Source organism: Garra rufa, chromosome 9 (genome assembly GCF_049309525.1).
Source record: "Garra rufa chromosome 9, GarRuf1.0, whole genome shotgun sequence".
Taxonomy (NCBI): Eukaryota; Metazoa; Chordata; class Actinopteri; order Cypriniformes; family Cyprinidae; genus Garra; species Garra rufa.
In genome coordinates this window covers 19,024,328-19,045,248 of record NC_133369.1, presented here as the reverse complement: position 1 = coordinate 19,045,248, position 20,921 = coordinate 19,024,328, and the positions used below count along the sequence as shown (strand labels likewise).

The following is a 20,921-nucleotide window of genomic DNA, read 5'->3' as shown; positions in this document are numbered from 1 at the left end:
AGATAAACACTAGACAAGAACGGTCTTCATGCTGAGGAATCTTTCTGAATACCACTCTTGACCAAGAAGAACAAAAAGGCTGACTTGAACATGCCAAAATTCATTTGGATAGACCTGTGGAGTTCTGGAAGAATGTTTTATGGAGTGATGTGTCCAAACTGGAACTTTTTGGATGTATGGATCAGAGGTACATCTGGTGCAAAAAAGACCAAGCTTATAAGCAGAAGAACACTATCTCCATCGTCAAACATGGAGGTGGGCCAGTCCTGCTATGGGGTTGTTTTACTGTAGCAGGAAGTGGAAAACATGACCACACAAAGGATATCACTGATTTAATAAAGTATCAGACCATTTTGGCAAACATTGTGATGCCTTTTATGCAGAGTCTGAAGCTAATAATCAATGGACTTTCCTGCTGGACAATCATCCCAAAGTATAGGTTTAGGAATCAGTCATAGAATGTTTTTAAGTGGCCTGTTCAGTTTGCACATTTAATTCTCATTGAAAATACATGGTTGAATTTGAAGCAAGCAGTGGCAAAGTAAAAACCAAAGATTATCAGTGATCTGAAAGCTTTTTGAGGTTAAGCCCAAGATTACAGCAGAAAGGTGACAAGCATCTAAGCACTTCCAGGCAGTGTTTATTGGTGGTTTCAAAGAATAAAAGATTCTACACCAAATTTACTTTCAGGGGTTGAATAATTTTGAACATAAATGTTTAGAGCCAATTTGATTTTTTTTTTTCATTATTTATCAACTTACGTTCTCAGAATTACTCAAATGTGTATTAATAAACTTTCTTTAATAGTTTACTGATGCCTTTGTAAAAAAAAAAATTCACAAAATTTTGTTCTCTGCAGCAAAATGTCTTGCAGGTCAAGGGGGTTGAATAATTTTGATTGCAACTGTATACACACACACACACACACACACACACACACACATGTTTGTTTTTGTGAATTGTGGGGACATTCCATAGACGTAATGGTTTTTATACTGTACAAACAATATTTGCTATCACCCTACACCTTCCCTACACCTAAACCTAGCCCTCACAGGAGACTGTGCATATCTTTACATTCTCAAAAAAACGTATTCTGTATGATTTATAAGCCTTTTGAAAAGTGGGGACATGGGCAATGTCCTCATAAGTCACCCTCTCCTTGTAATAATACCTATGTCATACCCATGTTATTACACCAATTTGTGTCCTGATATGTCACAAAAACAAGGTACACACACACACACACACACACACACAAAACAATTATTCTAATATTTAATTTTATATTTTTATTATTTCAAATACTGAAAATTATTTCTGTATAGCTTTGATTTCATTCATTTCAATTTTTTCATTTTATTAATTTCATTTTTAATTTAACTAGAACATATTCTAATGTTTTAAATTATTTCTAATAATTACTATTTTTTTAAATGTAAACCAATAGAAAATATTATTTAAAATAATAAGTCATTATTAAAATTAATTAAAAACATTAAACATAATTTTAGTTAAATTAAAAATAAAATATTAGATAAAATACTACTGATTATTATTAAAAATAATATTCATCTCCTAGTTCATATATACACACACACACACACACACACACAAAACATTAATTATTGTTATAATATTTAATTTTAGCATTTGGTATGTTAATTAATTTAATTATAGCTGTTTGGCAGTGCCACGTCTAATTTCTCAATTTCATTATCAACAAAAAAAGAGCATTTTCCTAATCAGGACATGTGACCCATACCTCCAAGCAGGTCACCTGATGGTGCTCCGGGAGCAGCGGACTGGGACTCCCCAGTGCTGTCACCAAACGTGTCTGTTCCAGAGACGGACGTCCCACAGCGCAGCATGAAGGAGGAGAAGCATTAGTCAGCCTTAAAGCTGCATACACACTGAGAGAGGGGCAGATGGAAAGAGTGAGCCAAGATCATACAACAGGCAACACGCTCCCACATCGCAACAAACACTGACACATGGATATGCGATCTGTGGATCTTCCCACACTTACAATGTACACATGACAGCACAGCATGCAAATACACTAAACTCAAACACACACCAAACAAATCTCTCTCTTCCCACCATCGTCAGCTCACTTAACAGACAAAACAAAACTGCAGAAACTAGCCACTACAGCTGGTGTATACTTACCACTTCATAAATTTAAAATGTCTGCACTACGAGTTCAGCACAAATGAACAAGCTCATTAAGTTCAAATGTTGTGCAGTCAGATGCAAAAACCTGATTATAATTCACTCCGTTACACTACAGTGCAAACCCTTGAATATGACAATCTCTATATTGGTCTTCTAGATTTGTGTTTTGTATGAGCGAGTTTAGACACACCAAGGAGGTCCAACACGGGTCCAGATTCGGCTTTAGGAGGAGAGATAGGAGCAGCTACAGCGGCAGGCGCAGGAGCCACTGGAGCAACAGCTGGAGCAACGAATGAGTCTAAATGGAAAAGAAAGAATATAGAGTGTTTTTGATACTAGCAGTTGGAGATGCGACTAATGTATAGTGGAAGTGCATTGAAGAAACATGAACTAAAATACAACACTAAATAATTAAAGGAATCGTTCACTCAAACATGCATGACTCTGTTTTCTGCAGATCGCAAAAAGAGAATTTTTTTAAAAGACTGCTTTTCAATGCAGTTAGAAGGAAAGAAGTCTTTTGAAGTCAATAGCTTTGAAAAACAGATTGAAATGAATTTTTTTTAATCATCTTTTAACTCGCTGTGATCAAATCATTGACTCAGCAAGCTGAATTTGATCAAATGATCCACTGAAAAGAATGCCTCATTCACTAGGTGGACAGTGTTTCAGAAAATGAATTACAGCTGCAAAACAAACAGTTGTAATTGGTCGATTCAAAATAAAAGTTTATGTTTGCATGCTATATGTGTGTGCACTGTGTATATTTAATATGTATATATAAATACACACTGATATATGTATATATTGTACTGCATGTATTGTATGTAAACACTTGTATTTAATTTATATTATGTATATAAATATAAATATTTTTACATATATATCTAACATATTTTTCCTTAATATATACATATATGTGTGTGTATTTTTATATACACTGCCGCTCAAAAGTTTGGGATCAGTAAAATTTTTTATATTTTTAAAAAAAAGTCTCTTATGCTCATCAAAGTTCCATTTAGTTGATCAAAACTACAGAAAAAAAGTAAAATTATGAAACATTGCAATTCAAAATAACATTTTTTTAATTTAATATATTTTTCAATATAATTTATGCCTGTGATGCAAAGCTGAATTTTTAGTGTCACATGATCTTTCAGAAATCATTGTAATATACTGATTTATTACTTTTATTATCAATGTTGGAAACAGTAGTGCTGCTTAATATTTTTTAAATATTTTTTAATGAATAAAAAGTCAATAAGAACAGCATTTGCTCAAAATAGAAATCTTTACTATCACTTTTTATCAATTTAACACATCCTTTCTGAATAAAAGTATTAATTTCTTTCAAAGACAGAAAGAAAGAAAAAAATTTACTGACCCCAAACTTTGAACAAGGTGTTTATTATTACGATTTTTTTTTATTTTAAATAAATGCTGTTCTTTTTATTGTTTTATTTATTAAAGAATACTAAAAAAAAAATATGACGGGTTCCAAAAAATACATACAGTGCCTTGCAAAAGTATTCATTTTTTTCACTTTTTTTTTTTGTTGTTGAAGCATTATGTTAAACTGCTTTAAATTACTTTTTTCCACATCAATCTACATCTCATACACCATAATGACAAAGCACAAAACAGGTTTGTAACAACTTTGCAAATTTATTAGAAATAAAAAACTGAAAAGATTCCATTGCATAAGTATTCATACCCTTTTCAGGGACACTCGAAATTTAGCTCAGGAGCATTCATATTGCTTCTAGATGTTACTACACTTATTTAGAAAGGCACACACCTCTCAGAAAAGGTCTAAGAGCTGAAAATGCATATCAGAGCAAAAACCAAGTCCTGAGGTCAAGATAACTGCCTGTAGAGTTCAGTGACAGACTTGCGTTAAAGCAAAGATCTAGGGAAGAGTTTAGAAAAAAATCTGCTGCACCGAAGGTTCACAGAAGCATGTGGCCTCCATTATCCATAATGGAAGACGATTGGAACAACTAGGACTCTAGAAAATGTCTGCCAGCCTTCATCCAAGCTGACAGAGCATGAGAGGTGAAAACGTGAGGCAAAGAATGGCAGATAATTGCCAAATGCAGATGTGCACTGCAAAGCTTGTCACATCATACCCAAAAAGACTTGAGGCTGTAAAGGTGCTTCAACTATGTACTAAGGGTATGAATACTTATGCAATGTACTTATTTCAGTGTTTTATTTTTAATACATTTGTCAAATTAGCAAATCTGGTTTTTGCTTTGTCATTATTATGGTGTATGCAGTGTAAATTGATGTGGGGAAAAACGAATTTAAAGCAGTTTAACATAATGCTGCAACAAAACAAAATGTGAAACTTTTGCAAGGCACTGTATATTAGGCAGCACAACTGTTTCCAACACTGATAATAAATCAGCATATTTAGAATGATTTCTAAATGATCATGTGACACTAAATACTGGAGTAATGATGCTGAAAATTCAGCTTTGAATCACAGGAAGAAATTATATTTTAAATAGGGGTGTGCAAAGCAGCCGGGATTTGTATCTGTATTTGTATTTGTTGAGGGGGGAAAAGTATTTGTATTTGTATTCGAGTAAAATTCAAAATAGGCGTAAAAATAATGAGTGACGAGAAGCTATGCTAAGGTTAACTAGCCTACAGCCTACATCTTGCTGTCTGCAAGAGACAGAGTAACTTAAACGTACCATTTAAAGGGCCGTTCACATGTCGTGCCTAAAAATGCATGGAAAATGCTAGGCGCGCCGCTTTCTCCTTTCCAAAGCGCTCCGGAGCTTGCGCCCCCGCGGCTTCTGCCGTTGCTAAGCAACCATGACCTGTGCTCTCCATTGAAGACGCGGAAGTTTCAGCTAAGGATAAATGGATTTCCAAAATGAAAAATCACTTGCAGTTGCTCTGCTACTAAAAACTGTTATCCCTGTAACAGCTATGATCGGCTGTTTCTCCATCTTGGCTAAGCTTTTAATGTTTTTCGTGAAAGTAAGAAGCTGATTCATTGGTTCTTGTCACATGACCCTTGGTGCGCTCGCGGAATTCTGAAAAGTTGAGATGTTTTTATCTTGATGCGGCGTGGACGCGCCTGGAAAAAACGAGTGCGTCGCGACCGCGTCACTTCCATTATGAGCGCGCATACCGCGCGTCTACATTTGAAATAACGAACTTGAGCGCGCAAAAGACGCTACTGTACATGTGAACGGCCCCTAATGGAATAATCTCCCGATCAAACTCCACTTCCCGAAAGTTATCTTTCTGACCCTGCATGTAATTTTATGAAGCTACAAGAATACTTTTTGTGTGCAAAGAAAACAAAAATAATGATTTTATTCAATAATTTCTTCTCTTCCATGTCTCCGCCGCACACTCTGGAGAGTACTGTCATGAACATATGTGACCCTGGACCACAAAACCAGTCATAAGGTTAAATTTGACAAAACTGAGATGTATACATCATATGAAAGCTCAATAAATAAGCTTTCTTTTGATGTATGGTTTGTTAGGATAGGACAATATTTGGCCGAGATACGTCTATTTGAAAATCTGGAATCTGAGGGTGCAAAAAAATCAAAATACTGAGAAAATCCCCTTTAAAGTTGTCCAAATAAAGTTCTTAACAATGCATTTTACTAATCAAAAATTACATTTTGATATATTTACAGTAGGAATTTTACAAAAAATCTTCATGGAACATGATCTTTAATTAATTTCCTAATGATTTTTGGCATAAAAGAAAAATACAAAATTTTGAACCATGCAAGGTATTTTTGGCTATTGCTACAAATATACCTCAGCGACTTAGACTGGTTTTGTGGTCCAAGGTCACATATGTGGAAGTCTGATGCAGAACAGAAGAAATTGTTGAAAAAAATGTTTTGTTACAAAAAGTATTCTCGTAGCTTTATAAAATAATGGTTGAACCACTGATGTCACATTGACTATTTTACAAATGTCTTTACAAATGTTCAGGGCCTTGAATGTATTAGTAGCATTGCTGTCTATGCAGGGTCAGAAAGCTCTCAGATTCCATCAAAAATATCTGAATTCGTATTCTGAAGATGAATGAAGGTCTTACAGGTTTGGAACGACACAAGTGTGAGTAATTAATGACAGAATTTTTATTTTTTGGTGAACTATCCCTTAAGGTATAATAATTCCCGGTATTAGACAAAACATGCTATGTTTAGAGAAACAAGCAAACTCACCAGACAAGAGGTCACCAGTCACACTGGCCTCAGGCAAAGGTGAGGGCCCACGTGAGACAGCGGGAAGATCTTTCAGACCAAAGCAAAGCAGTAAGAGCAAGTGGAGAAGGAAACGTAAGAAAAGAGAAATCACTAAAGAGCACAAGCATAGAAAGGACAGAAAGTCGTGCTTTTGAGGGCGCAAACATGCACAAATCCACGTTGCACTATGAGGACAAACCAAGACGGATTGGGCCAAAAAACAGATGAGAAAGAAGAAAGATGACACTAGAAAAGACAAGACGTTCAACAGAACTACGGGAATCAACTCCTGTACCTGCACCAAATAGGTCTACAATAGGAGTGGTTGCTTTGGGCTCTGAGGAGGAGCTTTGCTCAGGCATAGAATCAAATATATCTATAAACAAGGACACACATATGCGTTACGCTTTCAGTCAGTGCATTTCAAGACAATTTTAAGTGAGAGAGAGAGAAAACACCATTTAAACTTTTTTTCTTAGTCACTCTGAACAAGTAGCACAAGGCCCTACTCAATCAAGTCTACGAATGTCAATGCAAACCACAGCATTCAGATTTGGTCAAAAACACCAGAAAATGATTGCAGGACAAATGTGGTCACTGCAAATCCTGGATTTTGACAGATTGCAGTGCAATTTTAGAGGTCAAATGTGAATCATTGACATTGAACACCCCTTTTATTCACAGATATAGTATTTTTGATTTATCATTGCAATACAATATCAATATTTACAGTTATAGTTCTTATTTTACAAATATTTTAAATATTTACAATACCGTTCAAAATGGTGGGTTGAGATATATAAAATAGTCTATTATGCTCACCAAGGCTGCATTTATTTGATCAAAAACACAGTAAAAACATTACATTTGTGAAATATTATTACCATTTAAAATACGTTTTTTATTTTTGGGTCAAAGACATTAAGACGTCTACGTCAAAAAAAATTATAAAAGTTATTTTATGTCCATTGAAAGCACATTAAATGTAAGTAAAGTATCTATTTTAAAGGGTTTCAACTCTTCATTCTTGGAGAATAAAATGTCAAAATTTGGTTGAAATAATGTTACATTGTCATTCAGTGTAACACAATATTCATGTAAAAATTCAAACAACATGCTTATTCTGAAGAATAAGGGAGCATATTCATTTTCTATCATAACGGATAATTCTTACTGACAAATCAGCAAAACCGAGGATAGTGGCAAATTTTAAAAATGTAGAATTACAACTAATTAGCATTTGGGGTGAAGTAATTTGTCTTTTAATATGTCATAAATTGATTTTTGTTGTAAATATGTCTGACAAGATTGTTACACTGAATGACATTTTAGTAGGAGCCTTCTGTAAATTAGGGAAAAATGTATGATATTTATTTTTTGCTCAGAAAAACAAAAACAAAAATGCAATTCAATTAAACAGAAAACTTTTTAATACAAGAGCAACAATTTAAAGCAGTATTACACTTATTTTTATTAGTCTTTGACCCTTTAATAATTTTTTTAATGTAATTTATTTCAAATCTGAAGTTTCATCAGCCATTGCTTCAGTCTTTAGTGTCACATGATCCTTCAAAAATCAATCTAAAATAATGGTTTTAGCGCTCAAGAAACATTTCTTATTATCAGTGTTGAAAACAGTTGCTTAATATTTTTGTGGAACTGTGATACAGTTTTTTTCAGGGTCTTTGATAGTAGAAAGAACAGAATTGTTTTGAAATAACGGATTTTGCAACTTTACTGTCACTTTTGATCAATTTAATGCTTTCTTGCTGAATAAAAGTATTATTTTTTTGAACGGTAGTGTACAAATTATATTTATATTTACAGTTATATATATATATATTATGTATATTTATATATATATATATTCTTCAGCACTGAAAAGGTGGTTAAGGCCATGATTCATAATCTAGAATGACCAAAACATAAAATATAAATCTAAATGAGAGAAATCAAACAAAAGAGAATCTTAATAATGTTGGGGAACTAGCTTAGCAAGTTAATATCATCATAATGCAGAGTAAAGCAAGCCTTAGGCAGAATTCCAGCAGAAACGTTACCACTAAAGAGGTCTAGTGTTGGCGGAGCTGCGGACTCAGTTGTAGCAGATGTAGTGGTAGCGGTAGCGGTGGTGGTGGCAGTAGCGGTGAGAGGAGAAGGGGTATCTGGGGCCGCTGTTGGCGAGATGCTCGGCTCTGCACTGGTAGGGGACGCTGCGGTAGCGACACTGTCTACCGGCTTCATGGCAAAGAGGTCCAGCTCTGGGGCAATGCTTGCACTCCCCTCGGATGGAGCCCAGGGGTCTTTATTAGGAAGGGTTGGGGGGTGAAAATGGAATGGGGAAGGTTTGTTAAATAACAAACATTGCAAAAAAAAGAAACACACTGAAAGCTCATAACTTCAGGTACACTGAAGTCACGGAGAGAGAGGAGATGGATGTTACCTTCAAAAGCACACTTTAAGACACCATTAAACTTAGTACTGCAACCACCATTAAAACACTATAAACACTAAATAAACATCCTAGGAAAAAAAAAAACACAGTAGTTTTTGTTCTGTTTTGTATAACTATACATACCTCAGGATGTTTGCTGTCTACTGAGATACCCATTAGTCACAAAAACAAGGAAATACAGTCTGGACGTCAGGTTGCAGATGTTTAAAGTCATAGTAGTAATGTGGAAGTAAAGCTAAGTTAATGTTACAATAAAAGCACATATAAAGGTAAAAGTAAATCTTATCATGTTCTGTGACACAGTAGCTGCATTATGTAAACACAACCACTAAGCTTCTGCTCTGCAGACTTCATGAAAATCAAAGTTAAGGTTGTTAGAATAAATCACTGATACTGAAAATACTGTACATGCTGGAAGGGAAATTAAAAGATTAACGTGTGCGGCTGAATTATTAGTAAGGTTAGTAAGGCAAAAATCATTTTCTTGAAAAGAATGTTGTCATGTTTTTAAGTAAAGCGTCTAAACATCCTTAAAACAGAATACATTTACTTGAGAAACAACTACATACATCTTCAGAAAACATATATTGCATTTTTTTTTTTTCAGAATCTAACCAAATTAGTATAGAAGCCTGTTTCTGCCACAGAATTTTTTTTTTTAAAAAGGTAATTGCGGTAATTTATTTCACAATTCTGACTTTTGTTCTCAGAATCGTATAATATAAACTCACAATTGCAAGTTCTAAAGTCATAATTTCAGCATATAAACTTGCAATTCTGAAAAAAAAAAGGTCAGAAATGCAAGATATAAACTTGCAATTCTGAGAAAAAAAAAGTCACAATTGCAAAATATAAAGTCAGAATTGCAGAATATAAACTCGCAATTGTAGGAAAAAAAAGTCAATTGCAAGATATAAACTGCCAACCTTGAGAAAAAAAAGTCACAAATTCAAGATATAAACTCACAATTCTGGAGGGAAAAAAAAAATCACAATTGCGAGATATAAACTCACAATTCTGAGAAAAAAAAGTCCCAATTGTGAGATATAAACTCACAATTCTGGAAAAACATGTCACAAATGCAAGATATAAACTAGCAATCCTGAGAAAAAAAGTCAATTGCGAGACATAAACTCGCAATTCTGAGAAAAAAGTCACAATTGCGAGATATAAACTCATGATTCTGGGGAAAAAAGTCACAATTGTGAGATATAAACTTGAAATCCTGAGAAAAAAAAAAGTCATAATTGCGAGATATAAACTCTCAATTCTGGGAAAAAAAGTCAAAAATGCGAGATATAAACTTGCAATCCTGAGAAAAAAGTCATAATTGCGAGATATAAACTCTTAATTCTGGGAAAACACGTCACAATTGCAAGATATAAGCTCACAATTCTGGGAAAAAAATTCATAATTGCGAGATATAAACTCTTAATTCTGGGAAAACACGTCACAATTGCAAGATATAAGCTCGCAATTCTGGGAAAAAAAGTCACAAATGCAAGATATAAACTTGCAGTTCTGAGAAAGAAGTCAATTGCGAGACATAAACTCGCAATTCTAAGAACAAAGTCACAATTGCGAGATATAAACTCATGATTCTGGGGAAAAAAGTCACAATTGTGAGATATAAACTTGCAATCCTGAGAAAAAAAAAGTCATAATTGCGAGATATAAACTCTCAATTCTGGGAAAAAAAGTCAAAAATGCGAGATATAAACTTGCAATCCTGAGAAAAAAGTCATAATTGCGAGATATAAACTTGCAATCCTGAGAAAAAAAAAGTCATAATTGCGAGATATAAACTCTCAATTCTGGGAAAAAAAGTCAAAAATGCGAGATATAAACTTGCAATCCTGAGAAAAAAGTCATAATTGCGAGATATAAACTCTTAATTCTGGGAAAACACGTCACAATTGCAAGATATAAGCTCACAATTCTGGGAAAAAAATTCATAATTGCGAGATATAAACTCTTAATTCTGGGAAAACACGTCACAATTGCAAGATATAAGCTCGCAATTCTGGGAAAAAAAGTCACAAATGCAAGATATAAACTTGCAGTTCTGAGAAAAAAGTCAATTGCGAGACATAAACTCGCAATTCTAAGAACAAAGTCACAATTGCGAGATATAAACTCATGATTCTGGGGAAAAAAGTCACAATTGTGAGATATAAACTTGCAATCCTGAGAAAAAAAAAGTCATAATTGCGAGATATAAACTCTCAATTCTGGGAAAAAAAGTAAAAAATGCGAGATATAAACTTGCAATCCTGAGAAAAAAGTCATAATTGCGAGATATAAACTCTTAATTCTGGGAAAACACGTCACAATTGCAAGATATAAGCTCACAATTCTGGGAAAAAAATTCATAATTGCGAGATATAAACTCTTAATTCTGGGAAAACACGTCACAATTGCAAGATATAAGCTCGCAATTCTGGGAAAAAAAGTCACAAATGCAAGATATAAACTTGCAGTTCTGAGAAAAAAGTCAATTGCGAGACATAAACTCGCAATTCTAAGAACAAAGTCACAATTGCGAGATATAAACTCATGATTCTGGGGAAAAAAGTCACAATTGTGAGATATAAACTTGCAATCCTGAGAAAAAAGTCACAAATGTGAGATATAAACTCTCAATTCTGGGAAAACACGTCACAATTGCAAGAAATAAACTCACAATTCTGGGGGAAAAAGTCACAAATGCAAGATATAAACTTGCAGTTCTGAGAATAAAGTCACATTTCCAAGATAAAAACTGGCAATTCTGGGGAAAAAGTCACAAATGCAAGATATACACTAGCAATCCTGAGAAAAAAAGTCAATTGCGAGACATAACCTCGCAATTCTAAGAAAAAATGTCACAATTGCGAGATATAAACTCATGATTCTGGGGGAAAAAGTCACAATTGTGAGATATAAACTTGCAATCCTGAGAAAAAAAAAGTCACAAATGCGAGATATAAACTTGAAATTCTGAGAAAAAAGTCATAATTGCGAGATATAAACTCTCAATTCTGGGAAAACACGTCACAATTGCAAGATATAAACTAACAATTCTGGGAAATAAAGTCACAAATGCAAGATATAAACTTGCAGTTCTGAGAATAAAGTCACATTTCCAAGATAAAAACTGGCAATTCTGGGGAAAAAAGTCACAAATGCAAGATATAAACTAGCAATCCTGAAGAAAAAAGTCAATAGCGAGACATAACCTCGCAATTCTAAGGAAAAAGTCACAATTGCGAGATATAAACTTGCAATCCTGAGAAAAAAAGTCACAAATGTGAGATATAAACTTAAAATCCTGAGAAAGAAGTCATAATTGCAAGATATAAATGCGCAATTCTGAGATAAAAAATCAATTGCGAGACATAAACTCGCAATTTTGAGAAAAAAAGTCACAATTGCGAGATATAAACTCGCAAGGAAACTCTGGGAAAAAAATTGTGAGATATAAACAATTTATATTTCAATATTAACTTTAGTTATATGCTAAAGTTTATATTAACTCAATTGTGAAAAAAAAGAAAAAAGTCTGAATTGCTCTTTTGAGGAAGAAGTCAGAACTGTGAGATGTAAACCTGCAATTACGAGATAAAAAGTCACAATTACCTTTTTTATTTTGTATTTAGTGACGGAAACATGCTTCCATGAATTGGAGTTTTATGTGTTGGTTTTAATGTTTTAAGAATGTGTACATCTTTTTAATCTAAAACAAGACAAAAATATTGAATAAAAATGATTTTTGCATTGCAAGGAGAAAAAAATATCAATTGTGCCTGTAGAGAACAGTGTATGTGCTCAGGCAGCTCATGGACAAATTGATTTTGCTGTAACGTGTGGGCAAAAGCAGGGTTTAATAACTCAAGCGATGCAAACAAAATTGCATGCACTCTCACTCACACACAAATTGCTGACCACAGCCGTTGTTGCATTTCATGTTTCAATTCAAGCACGCACCCATACACGCATACCTTTCATATCCATCCATAAATACACAGGCACACACAAATAAAAAGCAGGGTGGATCTTGTGTACGGATGAGCACCCACCAGATCCGGCACATGCATCGGCAGCAGCTGCTGGGGCCAGACCCTCGCTCGGACCATCGCCTGGGGAGGGCGCAAACGCGTCTGGGCAGAACCAGACCAACAAAACCCAACAGAGAAAAAAGAAACGGGGATGAAGAGGCGATAGAGAGAGAGATTTCAATGTCAGTGATAACAAGTGAACAGAAACACTCTATACAACCCAAATGGCGGTAAAACAAACCTGTCTGGGCTGTATACAGTTTAATTCAGTGTGTCCACATATACACACTGAGGGAAATGAATTAGGCTGCGTGAAACATCCTGTCAATGCCGTCAGGACCAACAAGTGAGTAAAAAAAGTGTCTGGTGTTTGGCTTTGACAGCATGGTTTCTGGTAGCTAAAGCCAAGGCAGTGATGAATATTGTGGAATATAATATTACAAACCCCATGAAGACCTGCATGTCCAGGTTATGTCATTCATTAGCTCATTTATTAGCTGAGAGAAATAAAAATAGCTTGGGGTTGTTTACTGCTGGTTGATTTAATTAGAGGAATATTAAATCAACAAACCGCACAGCTTTGTACGGAATGAGCCAACATACTTTATAACACAGAATTAGTCTGCATTTGAAAGAAAATGCATTAATTCTGCAGAAGACTTTTGCATGTACTTTAGCATCTAAAGTGTCAGGTTTAAAAATTACAGATTTGAATGGAAAACTAATTGTGGATGAGTTATTCAGTGATCTGTGTCTGTAATGTTGTGTGAAACTTTTATAGACATTAACAGCAGGGTTATTATAATCGAAGGATCAGTTCACTGCCAGAATAAAAAAATTCCTGATAATTTACTCACCAGTTTGTCATCAAAGATGTTAATGTCTTTTTTCCTTCAGTAGAAAAGAAATTAAGGTTTTTCAGGAAAACATTCCAGGATTTTTCTCCATATAGTGGACTTCAATCGGAGCCAATGGGTTGAAGGTCCAAATTGCAGTTTCAACGCAGCTTCAAATTGCTCTACACGATCCCAGCTGAGGAATAAGGGTCTTATCTAGTAAAACGATCGGTCATTTACTAAAAAAAAAAATGTAATTATCTATTTTTTAACTAAAAATGCTGGTCTTGCACTAGCCTGACTTCACGCATTACGTAATCATGTTGGAAAGGTCCATTTCAGTGTTTAAGCAAATGTGCAAAGAAAGTCAAACTGCTTTCACAAAAAAGATGCCAGACCATTTTGAAGCTGGACAAGAAAATGAGATGGAGTTTTTTGCCCTACCTTTTTGAAACGAGGTACACAGACGAAGAACTGACCACGCGTGACCTTTCTAACATGATTACTCAATGCGTGAAGATGATCATGCGCATAGCAAAGCTTGTGGAAGACGAGCATTTGTGGTGAATAAGTATATAGTTTTTTTTTTTAATGGCTGATACTTATTCCTTGGCTGGGATCGTGTAGAGCCCCTTTTGAAGATGCATTGAAACGAATGCAATTTGGACAACCCACTGGCTCCCATTGAAGTCCAATATATGGAGAAAAATCCTGGAATGTTTTTCTCAAAAATTAAGGTTTCACCACAAATGCTGGTCTTGCACAAGCTTTGCTATACGCATGATCATCTTCACGCATTGAGTAATCATGTTAGAAAGGTCATGCGTGGTTCTTCATCTGTGTACTTCAGTTCAAAAAGACTAAAAAAGTAATTTTTTTGTCCAGCTTCCTTGGTTGGGATCGTGTAGAGCCATTTGAAGCTGTGCTAAAACTGCAATTCGGACCTTAAACCCGTTGGATCCGATTGAAGTCCACTATATGGAGAGAAATCCTGACATGTTTTCATGAAAAACCTTAATTTTCTCTTCGATTGAAGAAAGAAATACATGAACATCTTGGATAAAATTGGGGTGAGTAAAATATCACTACATTTGTACTCTGGAAGTGAACTAATTGTTTAAGCTTGCCAATATAGCAAAAAGTACTTAACTAAATATCAAATCTCCAAGTTACTGTACCCTGAGGAAGTATCATAATTTGTCAGCTGACTGCCAGACTGACTGCTAAACAACCCATAAACTCTTATTCTTCCTTGATAGTTGAGCCTGGAGATGGCCTGACTGACCTCCAAACAGATCCATGTCTGAGATGGTGGCAGCGGGGCCAGGCACTGGCAGCGAGGCAGCGATGGTGGCAGCTGCTGGTTCGGTAGCAGAGGCTGCGGCAGAGGGAACTGCAGAGGCAGAGTCAGCCTCAGAGAGAGGTGCTTCAGAGCTAGCGGCAGCAGCGGCAGGAGCGGCCAGAGAGTCTGGAACCCCGCCACAGCCAAGCCACAACCAAACCACAGCGTTCAGAAAGACAGAGGAGGAGGAGAGACAGAGTTTTTGTGGAGAGATTTTAGCAAAATGACTTCAAAGAGCTACGGCTGGATCAGAAAAGTAGAGCGAAGACAGTGAAAATCTGTTCAGAAAGTTCCTTGCAGACAAGATGCAAGAGTGTCATGCCCATTCAAATTTTAAGAACATTTTCAAGAATTTAAAAAAAAAAAATAAAAAAATAAAAAATGTGCTGATTTTTGAAGATTAAAAATGTGACCCTGGAACACAAAACCAGTCTGAAGTAGCACGGGTATATTTGTAGCAATAGCCAAAAATAAATTGTATGGTTTAAAATTATTGATTTTTCTTTTATGCCAAAAATCATTAGGATATTAAATAAAGATCATGTTCCATGAAGATATTTTGTACATTTCCTACCGTAAATATATTAAAACTTAATTTTTGATTAGTAATATGCTTTGCTAAGAACTTCATTTGGACAACTTTAAAGACGATTTTCTCAATATTTCGATTTTTTTGCACCCTCAGATTCCAGATTTTCAAATAGTTGTATCTCAGCCAAATATTGTCCTATCCCAACAAACCATACACCAGTGGAAAGCTTAGTTATTAAATCTCAATTTCAAAAAATGTACCCTTATGACTTGTGGTCCAGAGTCACAAATATATTTTGGGCATGACATGGAGCCTCAGAACCTGGATGTATTTGCAACCTGAAAGTCTTTTTTACTCACCCTCACCAAGCAGATCTGAACCAAAACCGAAAAAGAGCAGTGAGGAAGAATAGAAGAAGAGCGTGTTAGATAAACAGATGTTTGATCTGTCCCTAGATCAGCTGATCCTACAGTACTTGGAGAATTTTCCTTTCTAAAGAAACTGCAGCTTACAACTGGGACTTGACAAGCTTGGACAGAAAAGCAGAGGGGAGGAACATTTCCCATTAGTCTGTCATTACTGTATATCTCATTAGAGTGCTCACTCAATATATATTCCCCTAATTGGCCTAATTTAAAAAGAAAATGGTTGCTGCATTTAAGCTCAATAGAATAACTAGTATATAATGGTGATATGAATTATAAACACTTCCAGTTTTTAGTCTCTATTGCAATAAACACTGGGGGGTTTTTTGCACATTTTAACCTGACCTGATAAAATAAAATTAAATAATGTAATAAGACAAACTAAATGAGAGCAGCTCACCTCCCCATGATGCTGTGGAAGCCGCTGAAGCTCCTGCGGTTGGAGCCAACATATCAAAATCCACCAAATCATTAAAGCCGCTACTATAGAGGGAAAAAGACAAGAGAGAGTGATGTATCTACAGGAAAGAGATTTTAAAGGGATAGTTCACCCAAAAAATGAAAATTTGATGTTTGTCTGCTGACCTCCAGGGCATCAAATGTAGGTGACTTTGCTTCTTCAGTAGAACACAAACTAAGATTTTTAACTCAAACCGTTGCAGTCTGTCAGTCATATAATGGCAGTCAATGGGACCCATGGCTTTGAGAGTCAAAAAAAAAACATACACAGACAAAACCAAATTAAACCCTGCGGCTTGTGAGGATACACCTGAGGTCTTAAGACACCAAACAATTGGTCTGTGCAAGAAACTGAACAGTATTTATATCATTTTTTACCTCTGATCCACAGCAATGTCCAACTGTTCTGAGCACATTCACGTCACGCGCCGGCTGTTGTGAACGCTCTCACGACAGTTGGACATTACGGTGGATCAGAGGTAAAACATTATATAAATATTGTTCACTTTCTTGCACAAACCAATTGTTTGGTGTCTTAAGACCTCAATGCATCATCACGAGCTGCAGGGTTTAATTTGGTTTTGTCTGTGTATGTTTTTTTGACTCTCAAAACCGTGGAGCCCATTGACTGCAATTATATGACTGACAGACTGCAACGGTTTGAGTTAAAAATCTTCTTTTGTGTTCTACTGAAGAAACAAAATCACCTACATCTTGGATGCCCTGGGGGTAAGAAGATAAAAATCAAATTTTAATTTTTGGGTGAACTATCCCTTAAAGAATGGTTGTGTTTTATGTATTATAAGATATTTGTATACATTTGTGTAACTTACTTGATGGTGGTTGAAGCCGGTGCTGCTTTTGCAGGCTCTGCTGCGGCGGTCTCAGTAACCGCAGCTGCTGCAGCAGTGGGCTCTGCTCTTCTTGCAGGGGTACCAGCAGGTGTTCCATTATTCGTTGGAGATCCCTTCTATATGTATCATGTTAAGTTTACCATAAGTTTAATTGAATGCACAATAAAATAAATTAATGTCTTATAATACTGTTTGATATTATGCAGAATAATATACAGTCAAACCAAAATTTATTCAGACACCTTCAACATTTCTCACATTACCACAATTTATTCACTATTGTTTAGAAAATGGTAATAAAATATGACAAGAACTCAATAGTTAAACTGTGTCAGAACAAATTCATCTTGATAATGTCAGATAACTTTGTTAGAAAGGAATGTAATGGATCACAATCAACCAAAAATTCTGTAAGTATGAGAATATTTACACAACTATCAATATTGTTCACTAATTACTACTAATTATAATGCCTAATATTGTTCAGTCTGTGGTGTAAAAAGGTTGCATTAGCAATTAACGAAAAACGTTTAAGCAAAACATGGTTAGGTCAAAGTGTCTGAATAATTTTTGGTCCAAAATTTGTTTCAGGTTTACTGGTAGTCCACTGTATGAAGATTTTTGGGATATGATATATCACAGTTTACTTTATTTTGCTATCCTCACTTACATAAATGAATTATAGTGTCCTGCACCCACTAGTAAGAACTATATCTGGTGTCTGAATAATTTTTGGCTTGACTGTAAGCTACTATTCAAAACTTGGAGGTCAGTAAAATTTTGGTTTGAAATAAATTTATATTTTTCATTCAACAAGAATGCATTACATTGATCAAAAGTGACAGTAAATATATTTATAACAAGATTTATTTCAAATTCAAATAAATACAGTTCTTGTGAACTTCAACAGAATCCTGAAAGAACATCAGTATCTTGGTTTTCACAAAAATATAATGCAGCAGATTTTTGTTTTCTACATTGATAATAAAAATAAATTATTCTTATGCACCAAATCATCTCAATTTTGCTGAGCATTCAAGACTTAAAAATCTAAAAATAAAATAAATAATCTTACTAACCTCAAACTTTTGAATTATATTGTAATACTGCATAATTGCATTTTTAAAAATGTAGTTTTATTAATTACTCACCTTAGTCGGTGACCTAGTGATAGAAAATGTAAAGAATATAAGAATGGCTTTCAAAAACTTTTACATAACATCATACTCAAAAGGTTAAATGATGGGATTATAATAATTCATGACATAATAAATCATTTTCAAACAGCAGGCAGGTCAACAAGGCAATATTAATGAAAATAAAAAAATATTACTACTCTGCTACTTTTTTAAACTTGTCTTGTAGAAAATATAACCAATTCTACAATATCCCCCTCCACCTCAGGCATGCATTGGGGAACATGGAGTACTCAGTTACAATGTGCACATGACACTGAAATTCATATTGAGAAATCAATCAATTCATACAGAGAAATTGATCAATTCTAGGCTGGCACTGTTAGTTTGTTAAGTTCAGTCTGGTTCAGCTTGTACAGAGTGAACTTAATTATAAAGCTAGACCAAATAATTCATTCTATAGAGAGAGGGAACTTCAGCGTTTTAAAATGCTGAAACTTAAAATTGAAGTTCAACCATCAGTCTATAGAACTGCGAACACAACAATGACGACATCACCATTACAGTACGAAAATATAATCAGGTCTACATACAAGTTAATTCTGTAGAAATACTTACTCATCACTGTTAACACAAGGAAAAGAGGAATAATATTACTCTTTTTTAATAAAGTAGTTAGTTGGTTGCAAAAAAAAGCTTTATTCAAAATAAAGCAGACTATTTTTATTTAATCACTTCATGTCATTCAAAGAATTAAAGCACTTACACTTTTTTCCCCTCGAGCGTGTTGAGATGTGTCTCCAGAGATTCCAGAAGACTCTCAGGGGCCTAAAAAGCCAAAAAACAATGCATTGTTAAAGTGACCTACTACTAAGGACACAATGTTCAGACTACAAAACAAAAACAAAAAAGTCAAGCTGATAACACTGAATGAAGACAAGAAACAAAATGTACTAACAAATACTATAACAGTTACAATTAAGACAATAAATGTATTGCAATATACTTTTTTTAAAGTAAGGTTTACACTGGTTTGGATGCAGAGCACAATGCTTTAGTTCACGGCCCCAGTGGGGCCCACAATGCACTGCAGCATGCTCACTCAGGCATTCAGGCACAACAGAAAGATTCAGAGCACATTATTTGTTAGACATGCCACATAAATCGCAGGTGGGTGTATCTCATGGGTAAAAATGGCATGCATTTACAGCTAAATAGGCCAGACAAATCACATAAATTGAAATTATATATAAAAACTGGAGCATTTTAGTGGTTAATTCACAAATAATAGCTAAATAAAAAGCCTTTAGCCTAGGGAAATACGATATGATGAGCCATAATACTACAGAGCATTTATTGATTGTCTATGTCTAGTCAAAATACACACATCAAGCATACATGATATGACAACTGATGCCACATAATCTTTACAATTCTCAAAATTATGTAGAAAATGAAATACAGCTTGATCAGATCTATAATAATATATCATTATTATTGTAAACTGCCTATCATATGTGAGCCTGGACCACAAAACCAGTCATAATGTAATTTTTAAAAAATATTTGGCTGAGATACAACTATTTGAAAAACTGAAAACTGAGGGTGCAATAAAATCTAAATATTAAGAAAATCGCCTTTAAACTTGTCCAGATGAAGTTCTTAGCAATGCATATTACTAGTCAAAAATTAAGTTTTGACATAGTTACAGTAGGAAATTTACAAAATATCTTCATGGAACATGATCTTTACTTAATACCCTAATGATTTTTGGCATAAAAGAAAAATCTATAACTTTGACGCATACAATGTCTTTTTGGCTATTGCTACAAATATACCTGTGCTACTTAAGACTGGTTTTGTGCTCCAGCATATACAGATAGAGTGGAGTATCTTGTCAGATTTGGTGACCCTGATATATCTCTGTAGCAGTTTATATAAAAGAATATAAACCAGAGCAGTTTCGACATCAACAGAGTATATTGGCAGAACATTAACATAGAGAGATGTAACAGATTTCAGTCACTTCTAATGCTACCTTGTTGGACTTGACCCTGCTATATGTCTAAATTTGTTCACATGAGAATAAACGCTTGCTAGAGTATGAAACAGAAGAGTTTAGACATCACTAGGGCAAATTTACTGAACATTAAAGCAGTTCTGTGTAAAACAAAGAGGTTAACAGACTGCTAGATGGTGGCTTTGACCAATCAGAATTGAGTATTCTGAAGTATCAAAATCCTTCAGGCCCGGACTCTCAGACAATTATACTGGCGCTAGCAGACAGATTAGTGATTTGAGGAAGTGGCTCTGAGGACTGAGGATTGAGCTAAAGTGTTGGTCAAATGCACCAATTCTTTAACATCAGACAACATCGCTCACCTCCCTTTCCCATTCTCTGACTCTCTTACACACACAGTTACACACTGTCA

The 20,921-nt window shown here is 34.8% G+C and overlaps 2 protein-coding genes across 2 annotated transcripts in view; both read right to left on the bottom strand.

The window, feature by feature from the left end:
- The window catches only part of snap91a (synaptosome associated protein 91a), a 28,829-nt gene extending 9,785 nt beyond the window's left edge, over positions 1–19,044 (bottom strand). Inside the window, exons 1-12 of the mRNA XM_073847769.1 lie at positions 19,006–19,044; positions 18,505–18,561; positions 17,333–17,469; positions 16,441–16,523; positions 15,975–15,989; positions 15,027–15,209; positions 12,927–13,007; positions 8,474–8,716; positions 6,709–6,789; positions 6,393–6,461; positions 2,369–2,476; positions 1,766–1,837 (exon numbers count right to left, since the gene is read on the bottom strand). Coding sequence (XP_073703870.1) covers positions 1,766–1,837; positions 2,369–2,476; positions 6,393–6,461; positions 6,709–6,789; positions 8,474–8,716; positions 12,927–13,007; positions 15,027–15,209; positions 15,975–15,989; positions 16,441–16,523; positions 17,333–17,469; positions 18,505–18,561; positions 19,006–19,044 — 1,168 coding nt within the window. The remainder of the gene's footprint in view (positions 1–1,765; positions 1,838–2,368; positions 2,477–6,392; positions 6,462–6,708; positions 6,790–8,473; positions 8,717–12,926; positions 13,008–15,026; positions 15,210–15,974; positions 15,990–16,440; positions 16,524–17,332; positions 17,470–18,504; positions 18,562–19,005) is intronic.
- Positions 19,045–19,232: 188 nt separating this feature from the next.
- The window catches only part of LOC141342311 (clathrin coat assembly protein AP180), a 42,015-nt gene continuing 40,326 nt past the window's right edge, over positions 19,233–20,921 (bottom strand). The window contains exon 9 of the mRNA XM_073846738.1: positions 19,233–19,317. Coding sequence (XP_073702839.1) covers positions 19,252–19,317 — 66 coding nt within the window. The 3' untranslated portion in view covers positions 19,233–19,251. The remainder of the gene's footprint in view (positions 19,318–20,921) is intronic.